We start from the raw sequence: 25,088 nt of genomic DNA, 5'->3' as shown, positions 1-25,088 counted from the left end.
GTGGCCTTAAAGAGACAGGAGCTGAAACAGAGCGTTTCAGACAGAGGGGGAAAACAGTGCTGTTAGACTGGACAGTATGATGTAACAGATGTGTGAGCATTAAAGCATGTAAACCTACTCTAGTAGTCACCCAAAATAAAATTATGAACCTGAAATTGAGAAAAAATATGTCTCCTTTAACAAATGTGTTTATGTTATTGGTTGATATCTAACCCCATTAAATTTTGTTAGCCTCTAATACTGATATTGTATTAGCTTTAAAAGTCTATAAGTTAGGCTTTAGGCATCGTTAACCTGTTAGTCCGTGGTTGAGAGAGTTTGACTCATCTAAAATCTAACCTAATATTGAAAGGCTAAAGCTCCTGTGTTTGTGTACTGTGCTACTCTCCAGTCTGGGCTGACTAAATATTTGAATTATGTTGACTTGGATCAAGCGAGCCACAGTGGTCTGGTATCTGACCAGAGTGTCAACAGCGCAGTATTTTGTGTCATTTTCCTGCAGCCCTCTGACACTCTGAGAATTTGTTTTCAGTGCGCACATCCCAGGAATACGTGGGTGCTTTTTTACAGTTTGGCAAACATTGTAGATAGCAGTCAAAATCATGTGTACCGTTAAACTGCTTTACATGTCAGAGACTGGAGTTCTGCAGCTAAAGTGCAGGAGGTCAGCATCATGTAAATTATTTGACGTCCTCTGGCAGGCACCATGTTTATACATGGTTTTTGTAGGGAGTCTTACTCAACCCCCTTATGATGTCCATATTAAGCTTGGCAGCCAACACAGAGACGGAGTCATATTCAAGTAAGTCAGTGAGTCAAGCTATGTCTTTGTTTTCGTTGTTTTGACCGAGAGACCCCCAGCAGTAGAAGTTGCATATTAAAGTGTGTTCTTGCAGCTCAGAAGCAGACTGAGATTGTTTTAAGGACCTTCACAACAAAAAACGACCTACTGCATCTTGACATGCTACTGCATAAAAAAATATCCATCATCCAAATATGAATGAACTATTTTATATTCTTAAATCCTGGAGCGAATAATCCTCGGCACACAGTTAACATATACAAATCAGAGAGAGAGAGGGTTTAGGTGTTTCACCTTTGTGACAGGTAATGAGTTGGAGGTTAAAGATCCTCTGCAGCTGCATCAGTTCACCATGGAGCAGGAGGACGTTTTGTCCAGGATGGAGTTAAACGGGCAGAATGTCAAAATAAAGGGTTGAAATAAATTTTATTTATATAGTCCAAAATCACAATCACATTGCCTCAGTGGGCTTACAATCTGTACAGTGAAATGACATCCTCTGTCCTTACACCATCAATTGTGAGAGTTTTGATTGAAAACTTCCAAAAAAAACAACTAAAATTATACACAGAATGTGAATAAATGAACGTTTTGACATTATGATGTCAATATACTGTGCTGCAGTGGTATCTACTGAAGTTAGCATGCTAACACTTCCCAGTCCAACCGCTAACTGCACGGCTAACTGAGCTAACTAGCTAAGGGCAGCCGAAGTTTGCAGTAACTCAGGTGATAGGCCTTATTGTCTTAGTGTGAATTTGACAGGTGGCCAATTCTTACACGTTGCTCGCCATCATTCCGGCTCACTGCCACCATATATCCCCTCTCCGACACACAAAAACTAAATAAATCAAAAATAAACCAAATCCTGCTAAAGAGGGGCCACACCTTTTCACACCAGGCTTCACCGAATCAAGTCAGGGTGAGCTTGTTTTCACCAGACATGGTTTCCCGTTGAGAGAACACGAGCAGTGATCCTCTTGGTGGTGAAATGTATCACGTTGGAGTCTGGGAAACTACAAAAAAGCTGTAAATTATAACTTCACACTATTTCTCTCCAGACCTCCTCCCTCCTGCTGCTCTCACTCAAGTTCCTCCTATTGCACACTGCAAAAAATATCCAGCTACAGACACCATTTGAACTCAGGCACTGGACTCATGTTTGTATTATTAATATAAATAAATAAGCCACTTAAAAGAGTGGAGACAGAGATGTTTAAAGTTTGGAGAATAGGTCGCCTTTTGGGTTAGTTTTGCGCCTGAATCCTTCGAGCAGACGGACATTTTTTACAGCGCAGACCTCCAGTCTCTGCCCCTCCTGCATCATCTGCCTCCCCGCGCCTCTCTCTCTCTCTCTCTCTCTCTCTCTCTCTCTCTGTGTGTGTGTGTGTTCATACAGTTTCCAGGAGGACCAGTCCCTGTCAGACTCCCTCCACACACACCCCAGCACGGACAGCTGCACTACCCACCAAACAACCATGGCTGTACGGGACGCTGCCTCTCTGCTCGTCGGACTTCTGGTCCTCTTTCACACCTGGGGAGGTGAGTGCCCGAAAAAACATGACTGGATCCGTGCAGCACCAGGGGTTTGCACTGTTGTCGGCGGGATAAAGCTGCTCCGCACTGTTTGAGTGTCAGGATGCAGCACAGAAACACTTAGGAAGAGAGTAGGAATGAATGGACTGCATTGTGTGTGATGTTTCAACAGCTCAGACTGGATTTTGTCCAACTTCTCATCATGTATGTGAGGTAAAGGTACCATTCTAGAGGTTCAACTGTTGCCTGCACAGAAACTTTACCTCCTGTCAGCATGCTGTCAGCTCCAGTGGGAGTTACACTGCAAAGATGTGGAGCTGCACAGTCCTCTTTTGCTTACATGAGATTTCAGTTAAAAAAAAAAAAAAATCCTCCTAGAGTAGTAAACTATCCAGCCACTGTAAACTGATTTCTCAAGTGTCCTGACTTTTAAAAGTCCTCACAGGAAGTAGATTTTAGAAGGAAGACATGAAGAATGAAGGCTGTGGCTGGGTGTGTTGTGTGCAGGTGTTGTGAAGCAAAAAAATAAATAAATGCAGGAATTTAAACTTAAAGGGACACTGTGTAGTTTTGTAAAAGAAATCAAAACTCAGAAATATGTCTTTATTTCCATAACTGAATGAACAAGCTGTTCTCAGAGGAAAATAAGGTCCCCTGAACACTGTTTGAAGCCAGACAGGTGGCAGGGTCTGCCACATATCAACAAGTAAAACAGCATGAAATTGTGTTGTCCTTTAAGGTCAGTTTGTTTATTCAATCATGAATGTATTTATGAAAATAAAGAGTTTGTTTACTTTGTTGATTTAGTTTAGTTCTGATGAAAAATTCTTCCCCAAAACTACGCAGTGCACCTTTAAAAGAATGGAAGATAAGTGACAAATCAATATCTGCTTAGTTGTAAAATATTTGAATTGAAATGACCTGAATGAGACGTTGATCTTTTCTAATTTCCATGGCAAATGAAGTTAGTTTCGATAGTTTGCTGCATGTATTTTTATCCTATGACACAGAGAGGTCCGGTCCGGTTGTGGCCAGGGAGCTCTCCGTCTGCTTTCTGTCAGCTCTTGTCTCAACACACAGAAACTCACAGCACATTCCGAGAGTGAGTTCAGCTCTGCTGCACAGGTTAAGAGTGAGAGAAAGCCGTCCACCTGTGCAGTTTATCATCAGACTACGTGGGACTATAATAAAAACAAGTTGGATGTCATCTGACGAGGTGCAGATGAATGTTTATTTTTAGAAGAGATCGTGTGAGAGTAGATTTATACGTGGTGTTATGTGTCTCTCAGCTGTCCGCATTTTGAAAGAACTTTTTATTTTTTGTTGGTGTGCTTTTACTTGTTTGTTGAAACAAGACACGTCAACGTGTGCTTTCCTCCCTCCACCCCTTCCTCTTTGTGAGCTCCACTTCCCTCCTCTCCTGCCCTCCACACACCTTCACCTTTCCTTATCCCTGTTACTCCTCGACCACGTGAGTCAATCTCCTGTTTGACTTCAGCCCGACCATTGTCCGTGATCTCCTCCAGCCCTCCCTGCTCTTATCAAGTCCACTTCCTTTTCTTCTTTTCTGGCTTTCTTCACTCCTGTGCTGCTGTTGTCCTTCACCTCCAATCCATAATCTGCCCCGCCATTCATTGTATTACATTTGTTTATCTCTCAAGTAAAGTTGTTTGTCTGGACAACGGTATCAACATGACAGTTAGAAATTTGGCACGAGAGCTGTTTCCACTGTGTTGGATTCCTATTCATTTATGAGCAGTTTAGTTTATTTAAAGCCACATTATGTAACTTTCCCCCCCTAAAATAACAGCTTTTATGGTACAGTGTCTTGTAATGGGGTGAATGGTGTCTCTGTCTCAGCCACTCCGCCCCCCTATCACTTGTTTCTGCACTATGTAACTTCAGTGTTGGGGGCGCCAAATCGCACAAGATGCCATTTTCTACATAGTGTTGCTGTAATGTAAAAAAATAATGAAAAATATCCATCGCAGTTTCAAATTTCAAATTTTTGCTTTTGCCTGATCAACAGGCCAAAAACCCAAGATCAAAGATGACGAATATTTATTTATATATAAATAAAGGCAATGACTTTGAATGTATTATATTTATGTTGGGGCTTCACATACACACCGGGTATGGGTTGTCGACTGGAAGTTTTTCGCGGAAAGCATCAGTGAGAGTTTTCTGCCTGGTGGTGTCTATTTGGCTGTTGGCTTGCATGAACTTGTGGTACTATTTCACGTGAAACTTCTGTAGGTGCACGATTAAACTGGTGGTACTGTACGACGCAACTGTACCTCCGACCTTCGGCATGCTGGCTTTACATACATTACATGTCGCTGTCTTGTTTTTATGCGTTTATAGACTAAAATATCTCCAAACTAAGGACATTTTGGTTAACCAACAGCTAACGTTAATGGCTCACTCAGCAGCAGACTGCAGTTGCAGAAAGTTGTTGCGGGTTCATGGTAAGATGTGGAAAGGAATCTGGATCTGTGATGTGTCTCATGCTACTTTACAGCGTGTTCATGGTCCAGCGCAAGCTGCGGACTGGAATCTGGATTGGTAAGTGGATTGGCCCTCCCCATTCGAGATCCGATGAGTGAATGACGTCTATATTGGATCGGATCGGGCCCATCTCCAATGATATCGTGTATCCCGATATTTGGGCAGGAAAGTATTGTGACAAACTTCACACCAGATTATTTGATCACAGTTGGAGGGGAAAAAGCTGTTGTAGTCAGTCTATGGTCAGTTTATCTCCCCTCACACGCACAAATTGGTGTGACTGTCTGTCCCAGATCTCCGTCTAGCCCCTGATGACATCAGAGGACATACTGCTGGACTGCAGTGGTGACCCCCGATAAGGATACCATTCACTTCCTGTGACATCTGCTAATCAAGCCAGGCCAAAGAGCGGCCACATTAGACCTCGCTCATTTAAAGGTCGCTACTTTCTGCTGCTGCTTCGGTTTCATGTGCCTCAAAACAACTGCTGCTCCTCAGAAGAAGCGAGCTGGTCGCAGACAATAAATGGCCTTGTGTCTCGAGAAAATTGAGGCAGAGTAATCTGGCAGAGGATCAGCAGAGCGGAGCTAGTTTGAAATGGAAATTCCTAAATTCAGACCTCTTTTCCGGAACATATCTACAGCTCAGGACTGGGACTGTGTCATTTCTATGTATATGAGCAGCTTTGCATGGAGCAGGTTGGACATAATTGATTGAAAATGAGTTTGGAGGACTTGGATCTTTGAAATTTCGCTCTCACTTTCACCCTTTGTCATTGCAAGCATGTCTCTGCAGATACATCAGTGTATTTCTTGTATAAATATCACAAATTCTTTGTCTTATGCGTCTTGGTAGCCAACTGATGTCCCTTTGTGGAGAAAGTTCGTCATGGGCACATGGTGTCTTATCTGTGTCCTGAAATAAAGCCCTGAGCTGTTCAGGCACTCTGTTTGTGTTCCCATGCAACAGACTCCTCAGGAGACCACGCAGAAAAGGAGCAGTCCACCACTGTTTTTGATCTGGGCCGTGACAGTGCAGCATCAATCTGGAGACGTCTAAAATTGTTTTGGTGAATTTACAGCTGTTAGGATTAGTGAAACATAATCCAGAGCCCCAGTGGAATTTAGAAAGGAAACAGTATGAAGGCAAGAGAATATCAGTCTTGTGCCACAGAAATGTAAAGTACAGCTGAGTTTAATAGAAAAGCAAAGGACAATAGAGCTGAAAACAACAGGAAACCCTGTGCATATATCTGTACAACTGTTCTTAAACACGGAAGAGAGGTGGAGTTTATGGGTGTCTGTCTCTTACTTTGAAAGGACTTAAAGTTTCACCATAAAAGGCTAATAAGAGCTTTCCTTTTGTGCTACTGTTGCTCTGTTTTCATGATTTACAATTATTTTCATTGTTGATGAATCTGTTGGTTATTTTCTCCATCAATTGATTCATTATTTCCTCTATAAAATCTCTGAAAATGGTGAAACATCAGTGTTTCCCAAAGCCCAAGATGACGTCCTTAAATGTCTTGTTTTGTCCACAACCCAAAGATATTCAGTTAATTGTCACAGAGGAGTGAAGAAACCCGAAAACATTCACATTTACAGATAACATCTGAGAATTAGGAGTTTTTTCCCCCTTCAGTGGTTTTATGCCTCGCTTATGGTCTGGTTTGACCTGCTCTCAGTCAGGTTGGCCAATGATGACATCAAGTGACTGTCTTAACAGAATCTAGGGAAATGTAGTGACCCATTATCCAGTAATCTGTACAGTGATTACCACTTGTGGCTGTTGCTGCTCAGCAAAACTTACAAAGGCTGCCCTCAGACAATTACTGTGAGACTATCACTGTCACTCTGTAGTAATGCCCTGACCTTATTTTAAAAAGATCCAGTAACGTCCTGCCCTCAGTATCAGAATCTGAAGCAGAATGTTTTCTCGAGATCACAAGTTGTTTAGTTCATTAACACAAGATAAATGTTGTTTTAAAAATACATTTTCATGAGAAAACGACTTAAAAGGATTCAGTGGATCTTTACACACACACTGCTCTGTGTGGGTGGCTTTCAAAGCAAAAGCAAACCATATGAACTTTTAATGAATTTTTGCCATAAATATTGGGTACTCCTTAATCTGACATTCAGTTGCTACACTTGTTGCTATGACCTAATAAACATTAGGCTATAAGGAATAAAGTGTGAACAGATTAATTTATCTCGTTATCTCGGGATAATGAAGCTTGTTTTCTCAAAATCTCAAGAAAATGATCTTGTTAGTCTGGAAAACAACATTTGTTACTCCAAGATAATGACATACCCATGATCTTGAGTTAACAAATACATTTAACTTAACTAAAATTGTATGTACAGCAGTATAATAGTGATTTTGTAAGTTGTTTAAAGGTGTTTTTTATGAGCTGAAATCGCCATCAACGGCTTCGTACTGCCCCCATTTTAAGTGACACTCCACCAATACCTTTGTGTTGTTGTTTGCACTGTAAGGTTTTAAGTTGATTAAATGTGAAGAAAACAAGAAAACACACTTTTCCAATTAGTCAATGTATTTCTGAGTGTTAGACCATGAAAGCAGAAGAGAGGCTGCATTTGTTTTCAGGCGATTTTGTTTTTTATGTACAGTGTTTTGATCCGGTGTTTCCCTGCTGAGCCATATAATGGGGTTGAAGCTTTGCACTTGGGAGCATGAATTGTAGAAGCAAAGGGTTTCCTTTTACTGTTTGATCTTCCTCTTGATGTGAATAACATCCATTATCACCATTACCTGGGTCAATAAGGCGAACCAGTGATGGAGAGGGGGGCTGTTACTGGTGGAGAAAGCTGCCAGGACTTTGTGCTGCTGTCATCAAGGCCATTTTGTGTGCGTTCACTGAGTAGCAGCAAATCATTGTTTGTGTAATGTAGCTCGAGCGAAGAAACAATCTGCAGCTGAGCCGTGTTGAATGATATCTTATAATCAACACTCTTTGTTGCCAAAGTGGGAAGGAAGGAAGTTAATATTCTGCTTTGTTCTTTGTCTCCGCTTATCAGAACAATGAGAAAATGCACTTTTCTCCACATTTCTCCCCCAAAGGAAAACCATTTTTGTTGTGTGCATGTTGGCTTGAAATGGGCAAATCAAATAATTGCTTTCAGAAAACAGATTTTCCTTATTTGTCCAGTTTCTTGCAACATTATTCATCATAGTTTGGTTTTACAAGAAACACACCATCACTGATGTCCAACAGAGAGCCCGAGCACAAGATCAGCCTTGTCTGCAGATGTGCAATGATGCATTTCATCTGTAAGAGGGATCAACACATACTGGACAGCTTTACTGTACTCTGATGTACTGCTCCATATGTGGCTGCAGGGCAAATCCATTCATATCAGGCCGTTTGGAGCTCACCTTTAGCTAACGCAGCATCTGAAGAGCCAGTTCTGCTCTGAGTGTTAACACTGACTGCTGCTCTAACAGCCTTTGAAGCTCCTGGATCAGAGGGACAGCTGCGTACACCTGGTGCCCTCACGGTCCTGACAACACACTCAGACGGACACGGATAAACACACACACATACACACAACACATGTGCCCACTCAGGTCAGTTCACTGTCACTACTTAATGACCTGTTGTCATCATGTGTTATTTTGGTTAAAGCAGGGTTACTGTTTCACTGCTGGTGACGCTGACAAACTGTAGAGCCAGAGCGTCTGAATTCACTCGTGTTCTACATGTGTGCAATTTGGAAATATTTCATTGTTGAGATTATAAACTTCCCAGCTGCTGACAAGAATCGCAAAAAAATGCTGCTGCCCATAAACAGGTTGTGACTAAGCTGCTAGAAAAGGCTGGTTTTTGTTATATTGGAGCGATTACATGATCAAACAGTTGTCCTCAGGGTTTTGTAAGTCTTGCTCCTGACCTTCCTTTACACAATTTTTATCCCGTTTGAATTGCGTAATGAACTACACATATGATGTTTGTCATTGCCATTCCTGGAATTTATGTAAAATTATCCTGAAATGCCTATCGCTTAGGAGGCTGAATCTGTTTTTCTTGACTACATTTTTTGATGCAAAAATAAGCCTACGGATGACCTTTAACTGCAACTATTAGCTGGAAAACACAATGGGTCCACACCTTACATGGCCCAAGTTTAAATTAGATAACGATACCACTGAAAATGGACACTCAAGAAAGGTTGTTTTTTTTGAGTAAATATCCAGGTGCCTGGCAAAAGAATGCCATTTTATGACCTCAAAATACCCCTGCTTGAGAGTAACAGGGGCAAAAACTCTTATAGTTCTTTATTTCCTTATTTACACTAACTTTTTCTCTATTTGAAATAGTAAAAAAAACAAATGCTTAGGTGGAAAATCAGCCTAAAAACGCATAAAACTACATAAACTTGCATAATTTCCAAGTTTGGAGCTTTAAAAACTGATATAAACTTTCTGGATTTGAAATCTCATTGCTACATGATGCATCAGTCATCCGGAGGCTGGTGTGTAAGTAGCTCAGGAGAGAGGAGAAAGAAAAGAGAGTGGGTCACTGGTCTACACAATCACTCATTGGCTATTGTAGGCTCTAGGGCGGGCATAGGAGCTCATATCTGCTCAAATGAGCTGTTAATCAAACAGCTGCCGTCTCAAGATCTGACATTTTATCACCATTTAATCATGGAATACTGTTTTGGACTAAATATGCTGCTGAAATGGATCTACTGGACATTTGGGATTTTTTTCAGTAAAAAATGATCATTCCTACTAATCATAAATATCAAATAACAGCAATATGTTGTGCTGCACTAAATTAGATCTTATCAAATGCCCTATCTACGACCTGTTTACACACATTCACAGCCACAGTCACGGCTGATTTATACATCTGCAAATATCCACTTTCCTCACGTAGGTTTTTGTGGCTGTGAAAATAGTTGATAAAACATCAAGGCAAGGATAATGAGCACAAAGTGTAAAAGCCTCAGCACTGGGGAAGGTTATTAGGCTTTGACAGAAGCTGCTACCTGATCCCTAAGATAACTTAGATAATTGAGCCCAGAGAGGATAAGCTCCCCATTAAACCAATGTGCAAACAATGTGGGGACATAAATCATATTAAGAGCCTCTCATTTGTCTGACACTTGGAAAGCTGGAAAATTGTAAAATTCTGCCAAAATGCCCTATCCTGTTAAATGAGTGACCTCAGGCCTTTTTTATTGCAGTGAGAGGGGTTCAGAGGTCAGTGTGGTGCTTCAGTCAAAATAAATGAAGACACAAACAGGATGAAGGGTTCTGCCGCATTCTCAGTTGAGCGTTTTGCAGGTTTGAACCTTGCACTCTCTATTGTATTCAGAGCACAATTCATTTGACTGTTTATGTGATCCCTTCATTTGAAAGATATTTAAAAGTCATGGAGAGCTGGTTTTATGAAGCCGGCAAGTGGAAGAAAGCTGATATGCTCAAACTGTGAGGTCCTGCAGGAGCAACGCGCTAAAGCCCCCGTGTGATGGTGCAGTATTGATCATCAAACTTGTCTAGTACTTTGCTTTATCATCACTTCTTGCCCGGTTTTATATTTAATTAGATTACTTTTTTTTATCCTGCCAGATTATGTGTTACACTTCAGCACACTTGAGTGCAGTGAGGTTGTAATAAATGTAACTCTACTCTGTGGGGTGACTTGCTCAGTTAAACTTGGGTCATGGTTGAACCAACAAACCAAGCCAAACTGCACATTCTTGTATCAGGCCTTAAATAAACTCTGAGAGGTGCAGGGAGCTGGTCGAGGGCTGAATAGTTTGATTTATGCCTTTTATTTAATTTCTTATTGAGTACAGCAGTACAAGCAGTAGAAAAATGCACTTGCAACTATGTGTTTTTCTTCCCCACAAGCATGCAGTCTGGACTTTTTGTGTGTCTGTCTGGCTGACTTTGATACACAAAAGTAATAATTGCGGTTTGTGTTTAGCCGCAGAGGTTTGTATGACTTTATATAACCTCTGAAACTGGACAGATCAGCTGTTTGTCTAAGAATGGAGAAGTGCAAGTTGCAGTTTGGACGCACAGGAAGGGCCGTGATTCTTCTGTATTCTTCTGTCTCACTTAAGTTTCATCCAAAGTTTTATTCACTCCACCCTAAACACGTCTCTTTGTTGCTTAATGTGTCTAAATTCCACCCTGTCAATAGACATGAATCATCAATATGGGACATTTTTGCAAAATCACACATTACGTTTCGTAACATTAGCTTTTTTTTCCCCCACCCAATGCCGGTGTTTCCAGGCTTTCATTACAGCGGGGTTAAAGGAACAGTTCAGCCCTAAATGAGGATTTGGACAGCTAAAGTAGATGAGGACTTGTTTTAAACCTTTAAAAAAAAACCCAAAAGAGCATGATATAGCTTCAAGTCTTCGGAAGACCCGAGATCCTAAATTGATTTTAAAAGACATCATTTATTTGTTTTGTTGTGAAACTCCAGAAATGTTTTGTGGACTGCAAATGTTCACCTGACTATCCCTTGGCATGAGGTTGAGTAGATAATGACGGAAGTTTCATTTTGGGGGGAACTGTTCCCTTAAGTTTAGAAAAAGGCCATAGTTCATACAGCATTTAAATAAACCTTTACTTCAACAGAGATACACAGTTAAACAAGCAACCTTAAAGCCATCCTGAGGCTAAATAAGTGGATCTGATGGGCGATAAAAGCTGCATTTATGGGAAAATGATGCTGGCCACAGCAACCAAGAGTACAAACCATATACAGCAAATGGCATTTTTTCTGTCTGCATATCAAATCAATGTCACAAGTAGTTTCTACAGTGCATGAATTAGTTTTAATATTAAAAGACAGTGAATGTGTTGATTGTATGAGCAGTTCTTTGCCAGTTTCTCTCTTTGAGGGAGAAATGTTTGAATCCTGGAAATACTCCAGTTACCTTTTTTTTCCTCACTCTGGTTCAAAGGTTGTTTAGTGGCCCCAAGTTGGACCAGCTGTTCCTTCTTGTCAGTCACACCGACTCCGATGTCAAAACGATGGTTTTCTACATGGTGCTCTTGGCTTTAAGAAATAGTGATCATTCTTAGGCGTCGCAGGGGTGTGGAGTTTTACCAAAATGTCGAAATCGACACCATTCGCACTGTCAGATGGGATATGGGGGTGTGTGATATATGGGCCATATGTGTGTTACAAAATGCATCCGGGCCAAAATTCATTAACTTCACTGACATTGCAAAACTTCCACTTTGCTTATTTGTAAGAAAATTGTGTGATTTATGTTCATGAAAACCACGAACAGCTCTCACATGAGGAACACTTAAGACTGTTGTTGTTTTTAGATGTCTGAGCAGTGTCTGCACTATGTGACAGAATACAGTTTTAACAAGTTTGACCACTGGAGAGATTGTGACTCGTATTTCAGTCCTAAGTTACGAGTCCATTGTGAACGACCTGAGAAGAAAACGGTTTAAAGTTGTGGATGCTGCATCCTGAAAAACAGCTTGTTTAATACCTTAAATACAAATCTTAGTTTTACGTACAGTGTCTCCACTCTTTTTCTCTTGTTCACATAGATGAGGAGGATGAGAGCCGAGGTTTGTCTCTGACTCTTTAAGGAATGTAATATGGTGAGATTATAGTGGTATTATACTGTCACAAATAACACCATCTCAAACCATGGGCCTCATTTAGAAATGTTCTTAGATTTATACTTGAACTTAGTCTTTAGATTGTTTCTGTTCCGCTGCACATTGTTCATAAAACTCATACAAAGTTCACCACAGGCTCGGATGCACATGCGCTCCGAACTGCAATACATAACCAGCAGGAAAATCACAGACTTTGCTTTGAAGATAAGTTGATTTCCACGCCAGCGTATGGTTTTATAAATAATTTACGTACATGGTTTTCTGCTTAAGTCATCCTTATCAACATGGATCAAATGTCTGTTTTTTTTTTAAAGTTAGAGGGAACTTATATGACAAGGTCTCAGGCCAATAAGATGGCCTTAAAGAACTTAAGAGATATCTTTGTATCTTTAAAATGATATCAAAGGAGCGAAGCTTTTAACGTGATTCATCCACAGAGCTGCAGGACATCCAGCCGGCAAATCTGTGATCCTAGAGAGTGTCGAAAAAGACATTAATGCGGCTGAATCCAAGATGTTAAAACAAAAACAGCACCGGAGGAAATGGTATCTGACACTGATAAGATGGTAACAAGGTGAGGCTTCAAAGACAGGCCTGGATTTACCAAACCTACAGATGTGCCAGATGTGGTGTCCAGACTTTGGCATGAGGCACACCTGCAGAGCTGCTGGAGTACATGTGGAATCGTGGAAACCCTCGCTGTGTGATTGATTTTATCCAGCGTGATATACAGTCCAGTGCATTCATGAGGACAGTTTATAGCGTTGCGGAGAAAAACCAGGCATGTGCTTCAGATTTGTGATGTGAAACTGAAGGTTGGTTTGAAACCAGAGCAGAGAGGGCAACTTCAGACTTTCTCAGCTTTCATTGATGTTTTTTTATTTATTTTTAAGTTCGGTGTTCAAATCACTACGAAGACTTTTAAACTGATGTTGGAGAATGTGGAAGAATTATCATATAATTAGGAATCACATGAAATGCAATTTCTTTGGCGTGAAATGCCATTGATTAGCAGCAGTGGCAGCAGAGGAATGCAGAATGGTCTCATCCTTCACTGGCAGCTGCACTTTGATTCCTGGTGGAGAATATGTCTCTTTTTCATTCTGACGCTGTGACTTATGTGCTTCTCCACCTCTCGTCTCTGCTCTGGGGTCAAACGCACACAGAGCCTCCTCTGTCCTGCCGCTAAGTATTGCCAATGTGAGAAAATCACTCACAGCTCGTCCGAGGGGCCTCTCCTCCTGCCCTCTGGTCTCTTAAAGATGAGATGTGATAGAGATGAGGCTCCAGTGCTGCTCGTTTACCAGGAACTGTGACTAATTACTGCAAAGGGCCAGCTACTGGGCTATTGTCAAGTGAAAGTTATATTACTATTAAACCCATCACATGCCATCCCGTGCTTCCTTTTGTGGGAAGTCACCAACAAAGAAATATGGTTAGAGGGTCCAGTTAAAGTAGGATGATTGAATCTGTGGTGGGTTGACAGTCTAAGTCCTGAGTGTGGACTTCAGTGTGGACAAAATCTGATAACACAACAAAGCACAAAAAACATAGTCAAATACAGAATGTGACATAGAACAAAATGGAGTTTCAAAACAAAATTTACAGGCTACATTAACAAATGAATGCTTGGACAGGGGTTCATGGCGTCATAGAGTTAGCCGGCTTACTTTGCGTGATGCAGGCTTACATAGCTTGTACAATACTAAGTCATGGAGTTAGCTAAGTAAGCATGATATGATATGATGTTTCATGCTAGCTTGCACCTTAATTTCACTGGGCACGTCTCTGTAACCTCATGTGTGACGTTTTGCCATCTTGCAGAGTGTTATGCCTGCCTGATATTGTTGACTTGCACAGATTGTTTATTTTGTCATTTTTCTGTTGTGGGTGAGGAAGTAAATCGTTTCGTTGTTTGTCTGTGTGTTTATTGTTAATATTTCCTATTTTGTCGTGCCGCAGATCCCCAGTCTGCACAGGTCGTTTTATTTTGAAAACTGACCGAATGCTCGATGCCGCTTTGCTGACTGACTTCCTGTCTGGCTTGATATGCTCTGTGAAGCGCGACGCTTGACGATTCTGCTTCATCACACCTGTGTGGGTGTGGTTTGACTGACAGGTTGGCAAAAAAAAGCAAACAAACACGAAACTGTGATCAGATCTTGATTCAAATGTTGCTAAACCCTGATTAGCGCTCAGTGGTACGTTACTCATCTTTGTCCAGCTCATCTGAGTCTTGTCCGTTTGAAACAGTCATAAGAGCACAGACAAAACCCCAAATACAGAAATCTCTCATCATATAATCCCAACTGTTTTAACTTTGGTAGGACCATATTCGGGTTAGGGTTATGAAGCATGGCAACACTTAAGGTGAGGAGCCAACTGAAGTGCGTTTCTGTATTTGGTCGTGTTCATTATGCTGCACGTGTCATCAAATTGAATGAGTTTCTCAAGTTGCCTGCATTTTATTTCTTTCCTAATGCGTTGTGAAACTGGCCAAGATGTTTGTTTGTGTTGCGTGTGTCTCAGTGTCATCGAAAGACTAGAGAGAGAACTGGTAGAGATTTGAGCTCTGCAGAGTTTGAGCTGCTCAGACTCTTGACGAGGCTGATCTCTGGATGTGAAGTTGTCCTCTGGGAGCTGCACTGGCACAAGTGGAGACAAGAGGCCTGTCAGGATCTCTGTCTATTCTCTGATAGTTCAACACCCTGCTTAATAATGGATGTTGTTTTCCTGAAATAATGCTCTGTGCTGGTCTAATGCACATTAGGATCCTTTTAACCTAATGCAACCTGTCAGCTCTCAGCCATGACACTACGCCTCTGACTCTACAGAGCAGACCGACGTGTTTGCTGTGACTTCACAGTGTTTACTTACAGTAGATCGCTGGTTGTATTTAACTTTTATGGTTTGCTCCTCTCTCTGGCTTTACTGTTTGTCTATGGGATTCTTAAGGTCTAAATTTATAGTCTCTTATGTCATATCCAAGAATATCTTTCAGCTTTAGTTATGCATCATTTTTATTTTCCACTTCACTATTTCTGTGCTTTCGAGTTCTTTCTATCTTCTGATGATTACTGAGATATTTTTTTTTCTATCTTGGTCACACCAGACATTCAGTAGAAAGTGGTCTGTCACGATTTGATTCAGTTTCATTAATTTTCATTTTAATCGGCCATTTCCAAGTGGAAACAGCTGATGCAGTCAAAAGAGGTCATTGTGTTCATGGCTCACGCTGCACGCGGATCAAAACATGTGAGATATGTTAAATTGATCTTTGTATTTGTCCTGTGATAAAAAGGCAAAGCTTTTGGCAAGTTAAGCATGTGAGCAAGCGATGAGTTCACAACTGTTTTTTGCAAGAACTTGAGATGACGTCTGTGTGATTAAGAATGCATTTCTTGAGTTTGCACACTCCAGTGCCAGTGTCTAAGGCAGCCTTAAATAGTATCTTTACCTCCATTATGTATGTGATGTATTAGCCATTCAAACAGGATGTTGTGGCTCGGCATAACACAGTGATGGATCATTGCTTTACTCATTCATTCAAGTATAAATCGATGGGGTATCAACTTCCGAGAATATGGTGGTACACAAAAATGTGTGATGATTTGAGGGGATTTTGTAATAATTAATGGAGCTTGAGTTGGCCTATAAATATAAAGAATGCTAATGCTCTCCATGAAGTTGTGGAGCCAGTTCCATTAGGCCTTTACAAGTTGTGTTATAGGGTATGAATACTTTCTTAATGAAGCATATTTTCTTTGACACAAACAGAAAGTCTTACGTCCAAACCAGTGGGTTATTACACGAAGAGAAAAGCAGGTTTCCTCAATAGAAATATTGTATCCGACTCGGTGCTCAATGATAAGCAAGTGCCTGAAATCAAGTAAATGACGATGGCAAAATCAGTTTTTCAAGATGATTGAACCTAAATTTAATAGATTAACAAACTGAGGGTTATTGTCTTTGTCATTTCAATGTATTAATGGTCCTTTTTTATATAACAAGTGTAAAACAATAGCTACTAGTTATTACTCAATCTTATTTTTTACCAGGAATATTCCCATTTAGATCCAGAATCTCTTTTACAAGTTCACAGCAACACCATCGGTGAAAAATGATGACGTATGAGGGTCTTGAAGGGCTGTCCAATGTCTCAGGGAGAGACTTGAACCACTTCCTCTTGGTGACTCTGTTCTGAGAGGCAAGGAGGGGTGAAAATTGGACATAGGATTGAGCATTACTGCTTAATAAGAAGGAAATCAAGCAAGGATACCAAAGTCAAAGTTCAAGCTGAATAAACCCAAATTCAGTAGATATGGGTCATATTGTCAATGCAGATTATTTTTAACCTTAGCTCAACCAACTCTACAATTATAGTCTTGAGTTGCTTGCAAGTCGTAAACATGGGAATCTTCCCAATCTCTACCATCGTCTCATATGGCTTGAAAGTTTCCCAGGATGTAACAGTTTTCCATGACGTTAAAGTTTCGTGGGATCCTTAACTCTTCCAGCGAATGACATATGCACATAGGAATGCATTTGATTTTTGTCAGGGTTGTTATTTTAAAAATGCCAGAATTACATAAAGCGAGAAACACTTAAGGGCAACACATACTGGCGGTGTGTGACGTGTGTAGATACACTCACACCTATTGTGTATCATGTAGGCTCACACACTTCAAGACGCACTTTATGTAACATGAGACTAAGCGATGCAGCCGACACGTGTTGCCCATAAGCCATCAGACCATTTGTCTTGGTAACACTGGCACTTTAATGAGGGTGAATTTAGTTTAGCATTCAAGAATTTGGTGCAGGTATGTCCATGTCACTATCAGACTCACACCTGTTCATGTACGCAAACATCTTATCACGAAAGAGCGCTAAACGATTTTGCGATTCATTATTGCCACTTGCAGCCTCCACCTAAAAAGGAGACAGCTGCTGCTGAGTACCATACCCTGAGAGTCAATGGGTAAAAAGCTTTCAGTGTGTTTGTGTGTGTGTGTGTGCCTGCAGTCTATCTTTAGCCATAATATGCCAGCAGCGAGCAACGCACATCTCATACTTGTGAAGCCATGTCATGGGACCCCTCTCTCCCTCTTTCTCTCTCTCTCTCTGTCGTTACAATCAGCATCTTAAATAAATACTGTCCCTGTTGGCCTTTCCCATACTTCCGAACAGCTTGTGTTATTTTACTCCTGCCTGCTCACATAGTGGCTGATATGGAGACCATTTTGTCGTCTGGGACGTGGGAAAGAGGATGGAGGGGGCGTTTGTACCACCATGGGAGCAGGCATGAGGAAATGGCCCACAGAGATACACACATAGAAATCCAAGTAGGCATTGAGTTGTGAGATTGTTTTTTTTAAATATTAAAGTGGTTTGGACATGGGAAGATGACCGCATCCCACATGAAGTCAGAAGTCATTCAACATACATTATATTTTATGTGTGTGTGTGTGGGCATATCAAAATAGCTGAGTGTGGAAACTCTGAGTAAAGGGAAGAAGGTCTTGTCTTGTTGCCAAGTAGTTATCAAAGGCAGGGGAACAGAGTGAACTCTCTTTGGGGTGTAGCTGCTGAGGGAAGACCAAAGAGCTGCTTACTGAAGAGGGATTAGCCTCAGGTCAGTGAGCCTGCGCTGCTCCTCTAAGCTGAAGGCCTGCAGTCTGATCTTCACAGCTGTGGTCTGAGACTGCTCACAAATGATTTTGATGCCCTGTCTACCACTCTTTCAGCAGTCCATGAGTCTTTGCTATCTTTAAGTGTGCAGTTAGGGCACAAAATGTCCAACATGTAGAGCGAAATGAAAAGATATTTTGCCTAGTGAATCACAGGTGTAAGTAGTTGTTGTCATGGTTTTTAGTTCGACCTATTCTTCTCCTTTTCCTTCAAAATGTTGGCTGTGAAAAAAGCTTATGAATGTGAGTCATTTAGGAACAATAAGGGAACAAGTTAGTGGTTGTTAGTGGTTTCCCCGCATTGTTACCAATTACCAGTTGTTAAAAATGCAATCAATTCACAGATGTGTTCTGTACATTGTTTTCTTTTAGGTTTTGATCAGGGGTCGTGATAGGAAAAGTTTGGGAACCAGTGGCATTAAGTGCGAGTTATAGCTGTAAGTTGGCATCCTGACTGTACTCCAGGAAGTCACTGCGCATGGCCAAGAAATAGTCCGACACTAAACACCCTATCCCTGTGTTTCCAGGCTTTATGCTAAGCTAAGCTAACAGGCTCTTTACTGTAGCTTAATATTTATCATATACACATGAGAGTAGCATTCTTCTCTAACCCTTGGCAAGAAAACTAATATGAACTTTTCCTTTAAAGGTGCAATATGTAAGAATTTTACTTTAACACACACACAAAAAATACGATTATCAACAGAATGTGAAGAAATATTAGTTTTCATTTCATGTATTGTGTTGAAGAGACATCTACTGAGGTTAGCATGCTAACGAGCTAGCCCTGGATGTCTAAGGCTCCTGTGCTAGCGGTGTTATCACCAACTCTCCCCAGTGCTCTGAGCTCCCAGTTCAGGCGTACTCAAGTCAGCTAAAAGGACCACTAGCTACATGGCTAACTAAGCCAACTAACTGGGGAGATCTCAGAGGTGGATATCTGATATTTTGGTGAACTGACCTTTAAAACACATTCACAATCTTAAATTCTCCAAGCTAAAGTCACTGAGCTGCTCTGCTGTACCCACTTGGCATTCATTGCCTTGCTCAAAGGCTCCTTGCTCTAGCTGTTTAGAGAAGCCGGTGCATTTCTTACTACTGTTAGTGTTGTACCATTGAAACGACCTTATTAGAGACCCATCCAGAGTTTTCTGACTTGTTGTAACAGTTGTAAGACAGCAGAGCCCCCTGAAAGATGGACTGGAGATGGGTGTGCTGTGAAACGATCCAGGTCTGGCCTGAGCTGATCTCTGCGACAGGTGGTCTGTTGAAATGGAATCTAGCATCGGATCATCAGGAGAAATCAGAGAGCAATGTGACTCCCTCCCTCTCTCCCCTGCTGTGTGGTCCACTCTGATCCACTGTATTTACATTCTTCCTATCCTTCGCCTCCTCTGCCTTTTGGAAATCGTTAATTCTGATGGCATGTTGACTGCAGGCATTTGGCTCCAGCACCCTGGAGATGAGTGCGTGTCCGCGTGTGTGTGCTAAGGAAAGTGTCTGGCAGGTCAGTGTGTGACAAGTTGACCTTGTTTTCTCTCAGGCATCGTGGGAATGTGCAGTTTGGTTGCTGCAGCTGTCACTGTCCATCGCATTGTGTCTGCACACAGCAGTTAGATCATCACCTGAGCGCCACACAGGCTCCATGCAGAGGAGCACTCTGTTAGATTATTCGTGTTAACAGTTTTTTCTTCTGATCTATTGATTCGTTTTCAGTCTACAAAGATTTGTAAAGTGCTACAAGTGAGCATCCGGTCTCCCAAGTGGTTAAGGTGTACACTGCGATGTTGCTGATTCATTTCAGATTGAGGGCCCTTGCTGCATGTCATATACCTCTCTATGTTTCCCGTCTGCTGTCGAGCAAAAGCAAAAATGCCAAAAAAATTATCTTAAAAAATCTTGCCCAATTTGCAATTAACCATTGCCTTGTGATCACTATGTCATATGATACAATAAACTTCTAAACTCCAACTGGTCTTCCTGGATCATGTCACTGTCTCACCACTACCTTAACAACATGCACCCCACCGACACAGCCTCCTGGAGGGATGAACCCAAAATGTTTTCAATTAAAATGAAATCAAACTATGAAAGGCAGAACATCAGTCTAACTACTCTGTGGGGTTTCCTTGTAAATTTTTAAGGAAATGAAAAAAAATGCCATTTTATGACCTCAGAATACCCAAGATTGAGAGTAACAGGGACAAAAACTCATTAAAATTCTTTATTTCCTTATTTACACTAACTTTGTGTGCATATTGAATAGTTAAAAATAAGTGCTTAAGTAGAAAAAGAGCCTATACAAAGAGCGAAAAACTTGCGTAATTTCAAAATTTGGTTCAAAATAACTGTACGGTTCAGAAACTGTAATAAACTATATATTACTGAATTTGAAATCTCATTGGCATTATGATGCATGAATCATCTGGAGGCTGGCGTGTCAGTAAGTCAGGAGAGAGGAGAAAGAATAGAGAGTGGGTCACTGGTCTACACGACCACTCATTGGTTGTTGTAGGCTCCAGGGTGGGCATAGAAGCTCATATCTGCTCTAACGAGCTGTCAATCAAACGGCTGCCATCTCAGGATCTCAAGTGTAGAGGTATAAGATGGATGAGATGGATCGAGTAGACATTTGGGAATGAGAGAAGTCATTTTTTGTTGGAGTTTGACGCACTACTGAAACACCCAGACACTTAATTGGTGAGCTGGCAAAACTTCACACATGCTGGTTTGTTGCCTTTTTTATTGGTTTGTTTGTTGATTGTACCTTGCTGATGTGGTTTTATCTTGAAATGATTTGCATGAATAGAATCAGAGGAATCTACAGTAAGCTTTCTAATGATGTATGACATGACTAAACACTTAAATTAAGGTGTTTGCCTGTTTTCTTAGCTGTGTTTGTATTGTCTGGTGAACTAGCCGGAGTTTTAACACAATATGGTGCATCTAGTTTACATATCTGCACTCTTTTCCTATCTTGATCCATTCGCTCCAAACACTCCAGAGGTTAATTCCTGAAATTCCTTCAGAGTGTAATTTCTGGTTGCTATTTCTGTTTGGTGTTGTTGGCCAGTCCTCTCCATGTCAAGAAAGTTACTGTGTGCAGCCAACGCAGCGGGAGTAGAGCCTGCGACAAGACAAGTTGTAGACATGTCTTCCATTGATGTAACCTCAATTAGATCACTTGGGTCTTCATTAATAAATGAAAGCCTTGCTAACTGGTCACTACTAATGCAACCAAACAAGATAAAAGGAAGCATGCATATTTATAAAGAAGGAGTAAAACACACTGGGTCAAAGTGCCCGGTGTCGGGGGGGGGGTTTATGGAAAGTTCCCTAATGAGCTCCTTCGTTCTCTGTGGATCAAAGAAGCTTTGAATTCTCTGCAGAATTACCGCTTGCAGGCTTGTTAGCTGGATCTGTAGCAGTGCAAAAATAATGGCTGCACACAAATCATGTATATTTATGTGTCATTCTTTTATTTGAGTGGCTTTTTCATGGCATTATAAACCCTCCTGCATGTTGAGTTTATGGAGAAATATGTCTGCTGTGCCAGGAGCTTTGTGAGTCACTGACAGTCCTTTTTCGTTGTGAATGCCTGATTGAAGCCCTGCGTGATGTGTGCTGAAATGCCCTTTAGTGCATCACAGGACTGACGTGATTGATGAACGTGTGACAAGGCCTTTAGTGTGATCGTTTTCAAGAGTTTCTCATTACATTCCTTTGCACCATTTAGCAAAGTTGACCCAAACTAAGTGGGGCTACTGTTCTGGTAGAGGATCTGCGAAGGCAAACAAGAATTTGGCTGCAACTGCCCATCCCTAAAACATGTCTATGGAGACTATTAGTGTTCCAGGAGGAAGATTTGCTGTATTTACTCTTCAAGACTATATTTTCATTAACTGATGCCACCAAGTTCACTCTTTATCTTTCATCTTGATGCAATCTTTCATGCATTATATCTTGGCTGCACAGCTTTTTATCTTTTTTTCTTTTTTATAATCAAAGGTTAAATATTTGAACCCAAACATAATAATGTAGACACTAATGGTTTCAGTTTTATGAAACATGAAGGGATGATTCCTTTTTACAGGAAATATAAACACTAACTAACTTCATAGGGACTATCTAAAAGATAATCTGAGAGCTGTTGAGAGGAGTGAATCCACCCTGAAAGTAAAAGATGCCTTTGTGTGAAATGACTTAACTAAACTTTGTATCCTGCAGCCAGTCGGGAGAAATGCAAGTGGAAGGTCAGTATATAAGGAGTATATAGCTTCTCCTCTCAACACACTGAGTGAGAGTCGTTATCTTCAGCTTGATAACATTTCCTCCTCTCTGCAAGATACTGCAAGTGTGCCATTGAGGGATTAGTGTGAGAAATGTCAGAGGCTGCAGCAGCTCGCAGTGAACCAAACACCCACTTCTTCTTCACACGTCTCAGTCTGCCACCTTGATTTCTCCCCCCCGCCCTGCCTCTGTCTTTTCATTTTCTCTCGTCTCCCGTTCGTCTTTTATCTGTTTTCTCATGTTCACTCTATTCACTCGTCTCAGACCTATTTACATCCTTACAAAGAGCTGCCTGACTGAGGCACTGTTTTCCCATGCTCCCTCTCTCTGTCTCATCCTGTCATGAAGTAGGACTGCTGCTATTTCTGGTGCCAGTCGGGTCAGTGCACTGTAATTCTGCTGTCTCATGTAAGCAAACAAGCTTTTGATAGGCCATTGTTATTCTTAGATGTGATAGTGTCCCCGAGCTGTCGCTTCATTTCAGCAGAGTGGTGGAGGGGAAATATTTGTGGCCAACTATTTTGACGATTGACAAATTGGTTTGAGTCATTTTTTAAGAAAATTACAGTCAAAATTCTCTGATTCCGGCTTCTTAAATGGGAATATTTTCTGGTTTCATTACGCCTCTATGACAGTTGTGGAGAAAACAAGACATTTAAAGGAGACCTGTTATGCTTTTTCTTGTCCTTCAATGTTTTTATATTGATTCTTGTGCATGTAAAAGATCTTGAAAGTTAAAAAGGAGGTTGAAGTCCGCACCAACAGAAGCTCCTCTCTCCCACAGGAATCACTGCTCCTGAAATGCCTCATCAGTAGTCTCGCCTTTAATGTGTGACTTTGTGACATCACACTACGTCACCATGTCACACATTTGCATAATTTCTGTGTGTGTGTGAGCTGACCAATCAGAGGAAACTTGGTATGCAGGAGGAGGGGCCTTAAAGAGACAGGAGCTAAAACAGAGCGTTTCAGCTGCAGCACTGGACAGTATGAGAAACTAATGTGTTTTTGGAGCACTAAAGCATGTAAACCTGTTCTAGTAGTAACCAAAATAAAATAATGAACCTGAAAATGAACTTAATATGTCTCCTTTAAGGACATCATCTTGGGCTTCGGAGAGAAAAGAGAAGAAAATCTAATATAAGACAGAAAGAAAAAGAAAAAGAAAGAAAATAATCCTTTACTTGCAATAGAAATATTTGGTTTCAAGTAATACACACTGTGGTGTGTTTGCTGTGTTTTAGTACACACCAGCCAGAAAGTAAATGTATCATATAATTATAATTTAATGTAACACAGCCCTTTTTATAATTATGCTCCCACGTTTTGTCTAAGCTCAGCAAGCAATTAAAACACACAAACACACACGGGAAATTACGTGTTGCTTCCTTTTAATGCAATATTCATACTCATCCTTTTATGTCTTAGTTCAATAGGAGCCTCTTCTTTGGAGGACATGCCAGAAGTAAATTAAACATGAATTAGAGTCTAAGCAGGGGGAATCCTTGGTATGTAAATATTAATACAGCACCTTAAAATCTGACCCTGTGATAGAAGAAACAGGTTATATAAGGACTCTGTAATGCAAACAAAACTAGTAGATAAATGGATTCTTGACTTCATCGTTCCTTTTAGAGAGAGCAAAGAGGGAGTTGTTGAATCGCTGAAATAAGAGGTTGGAAACTAGTGAATGAAACATAGAGTAGGATGTGTGTCATGTGCTGGTTGCGCTCCCAGACATTTGCAAACCATGTAATGATGTGTTTAGTGCTGGAGACGAGTCTCAAGTTCAAGTCATCTGCAAGTGTGTGTGTGTGTGTGTGTGTGTGTGTGTGTGTGTGTGTGTGTGTGTGTGTGTGGCAGATCCTGTTGCACATCTGAAGGGCTCATCCCACTTCATAACATCCAGACGGACAGGCTGAAAGATCTCAGAGTGTGTGTGTGTGTCTGCTTTCCCCTGACCTCAGCGATCATCCTGTCAGACGCTGCTGCTTTGATCTGATTCTTTTTCTTTTTCTAGACTTGAGGAGGAAGAGCTTTCTTCAGAGTTTTTTTATATCCACAGGCAGCACGGTCTGAAGAAATCAGTGTCGGTCTGTCCATCCATATGAAAGATATCACGGCAGTTTGTGGGCCTCTTCACCTGATATTTGCTCTGGATGTTCACGGTGAAGCAGATCCTACAAAGTGATCTTAAATTATTTCAAATATAAAATACAAAATAAACATCAGCATTTTTTTCATCTCCTATATTTAATTGGACACATCTAAATCACTGGTTCCCAACCCATATAGTTTTTTAAAAGATACACAGTAGGCATATATCTCAACATGTATTCATTTCTGTGTAGAAAACTAAATAAAAAAAATACTACTCAAATTGTATATTATAACTTTAAGATATAAAACTCAGGATAGGATTATAGTAAAAGACCTGAATACACAATATATTCTCAAAACCTTCACTCTGCTAAACATCATCATCGTTTACATAATTTTGGCACAGTCATTACGTTTGCTTTTTGGGAGGTTTATAAGCTGTACTGTACTGTTGTTGTTATGCATTGAAAATAATATCAAATAGCAATAAACAGGGCACTTTATCAGTGGTAGATAGAAAAGGT

At 40.8% G+C, this 25,088-nt stretch overlaps 1 protein-coding gene across 4 annotated transcripts in view; it reads left to right on the top strand.

Annotated features, from left to right (window-relative positions):
* Positions 1-2,203: 2,203 nt before the first annotated feature.
* mcamb (melanoma cell adhesion molecule b) overlaps positions 2,204-25,088 on the top strand; it is a 38,914-nt gene continuing 16,029 nt past the window's right edge. For 2 of the 4 annotated variants that reach the window (XM_073491576.1, XM_073491585.1), the window contains exon 1: positions 2,225-2,344. In XM_073491576.1, coding sequence (XP_073347677.1) covers positions 2,281-2,344 — 64 coding nt within the window. In that variant the 5' untranslated portion in view covers positions 2,225-2,280. Of the gene's footprint in view, positions 2,345-25,088 lie in introns of all 4 variants that reach the window. The other 2 variants (XM_073491599.1, XM_073491592.1) reach the window with 2 other exon arrangements.

Source organism: Pagrus major, chromosome 2 (assembly GCF_040436345.1).
Source record: "Pagrus major chromosome 2, Pma_NU_1.0".
NCBI classification, from domain to species: domain Eukaryota; kingdom Metazoa; phylum Chordata; class Actinopteri; order Spariformes; family Sparidae; genus Pagrus; species Pagrus major.
This window is presented reverse-complemented; position numbering and strand designations above follow the sequence as displayed.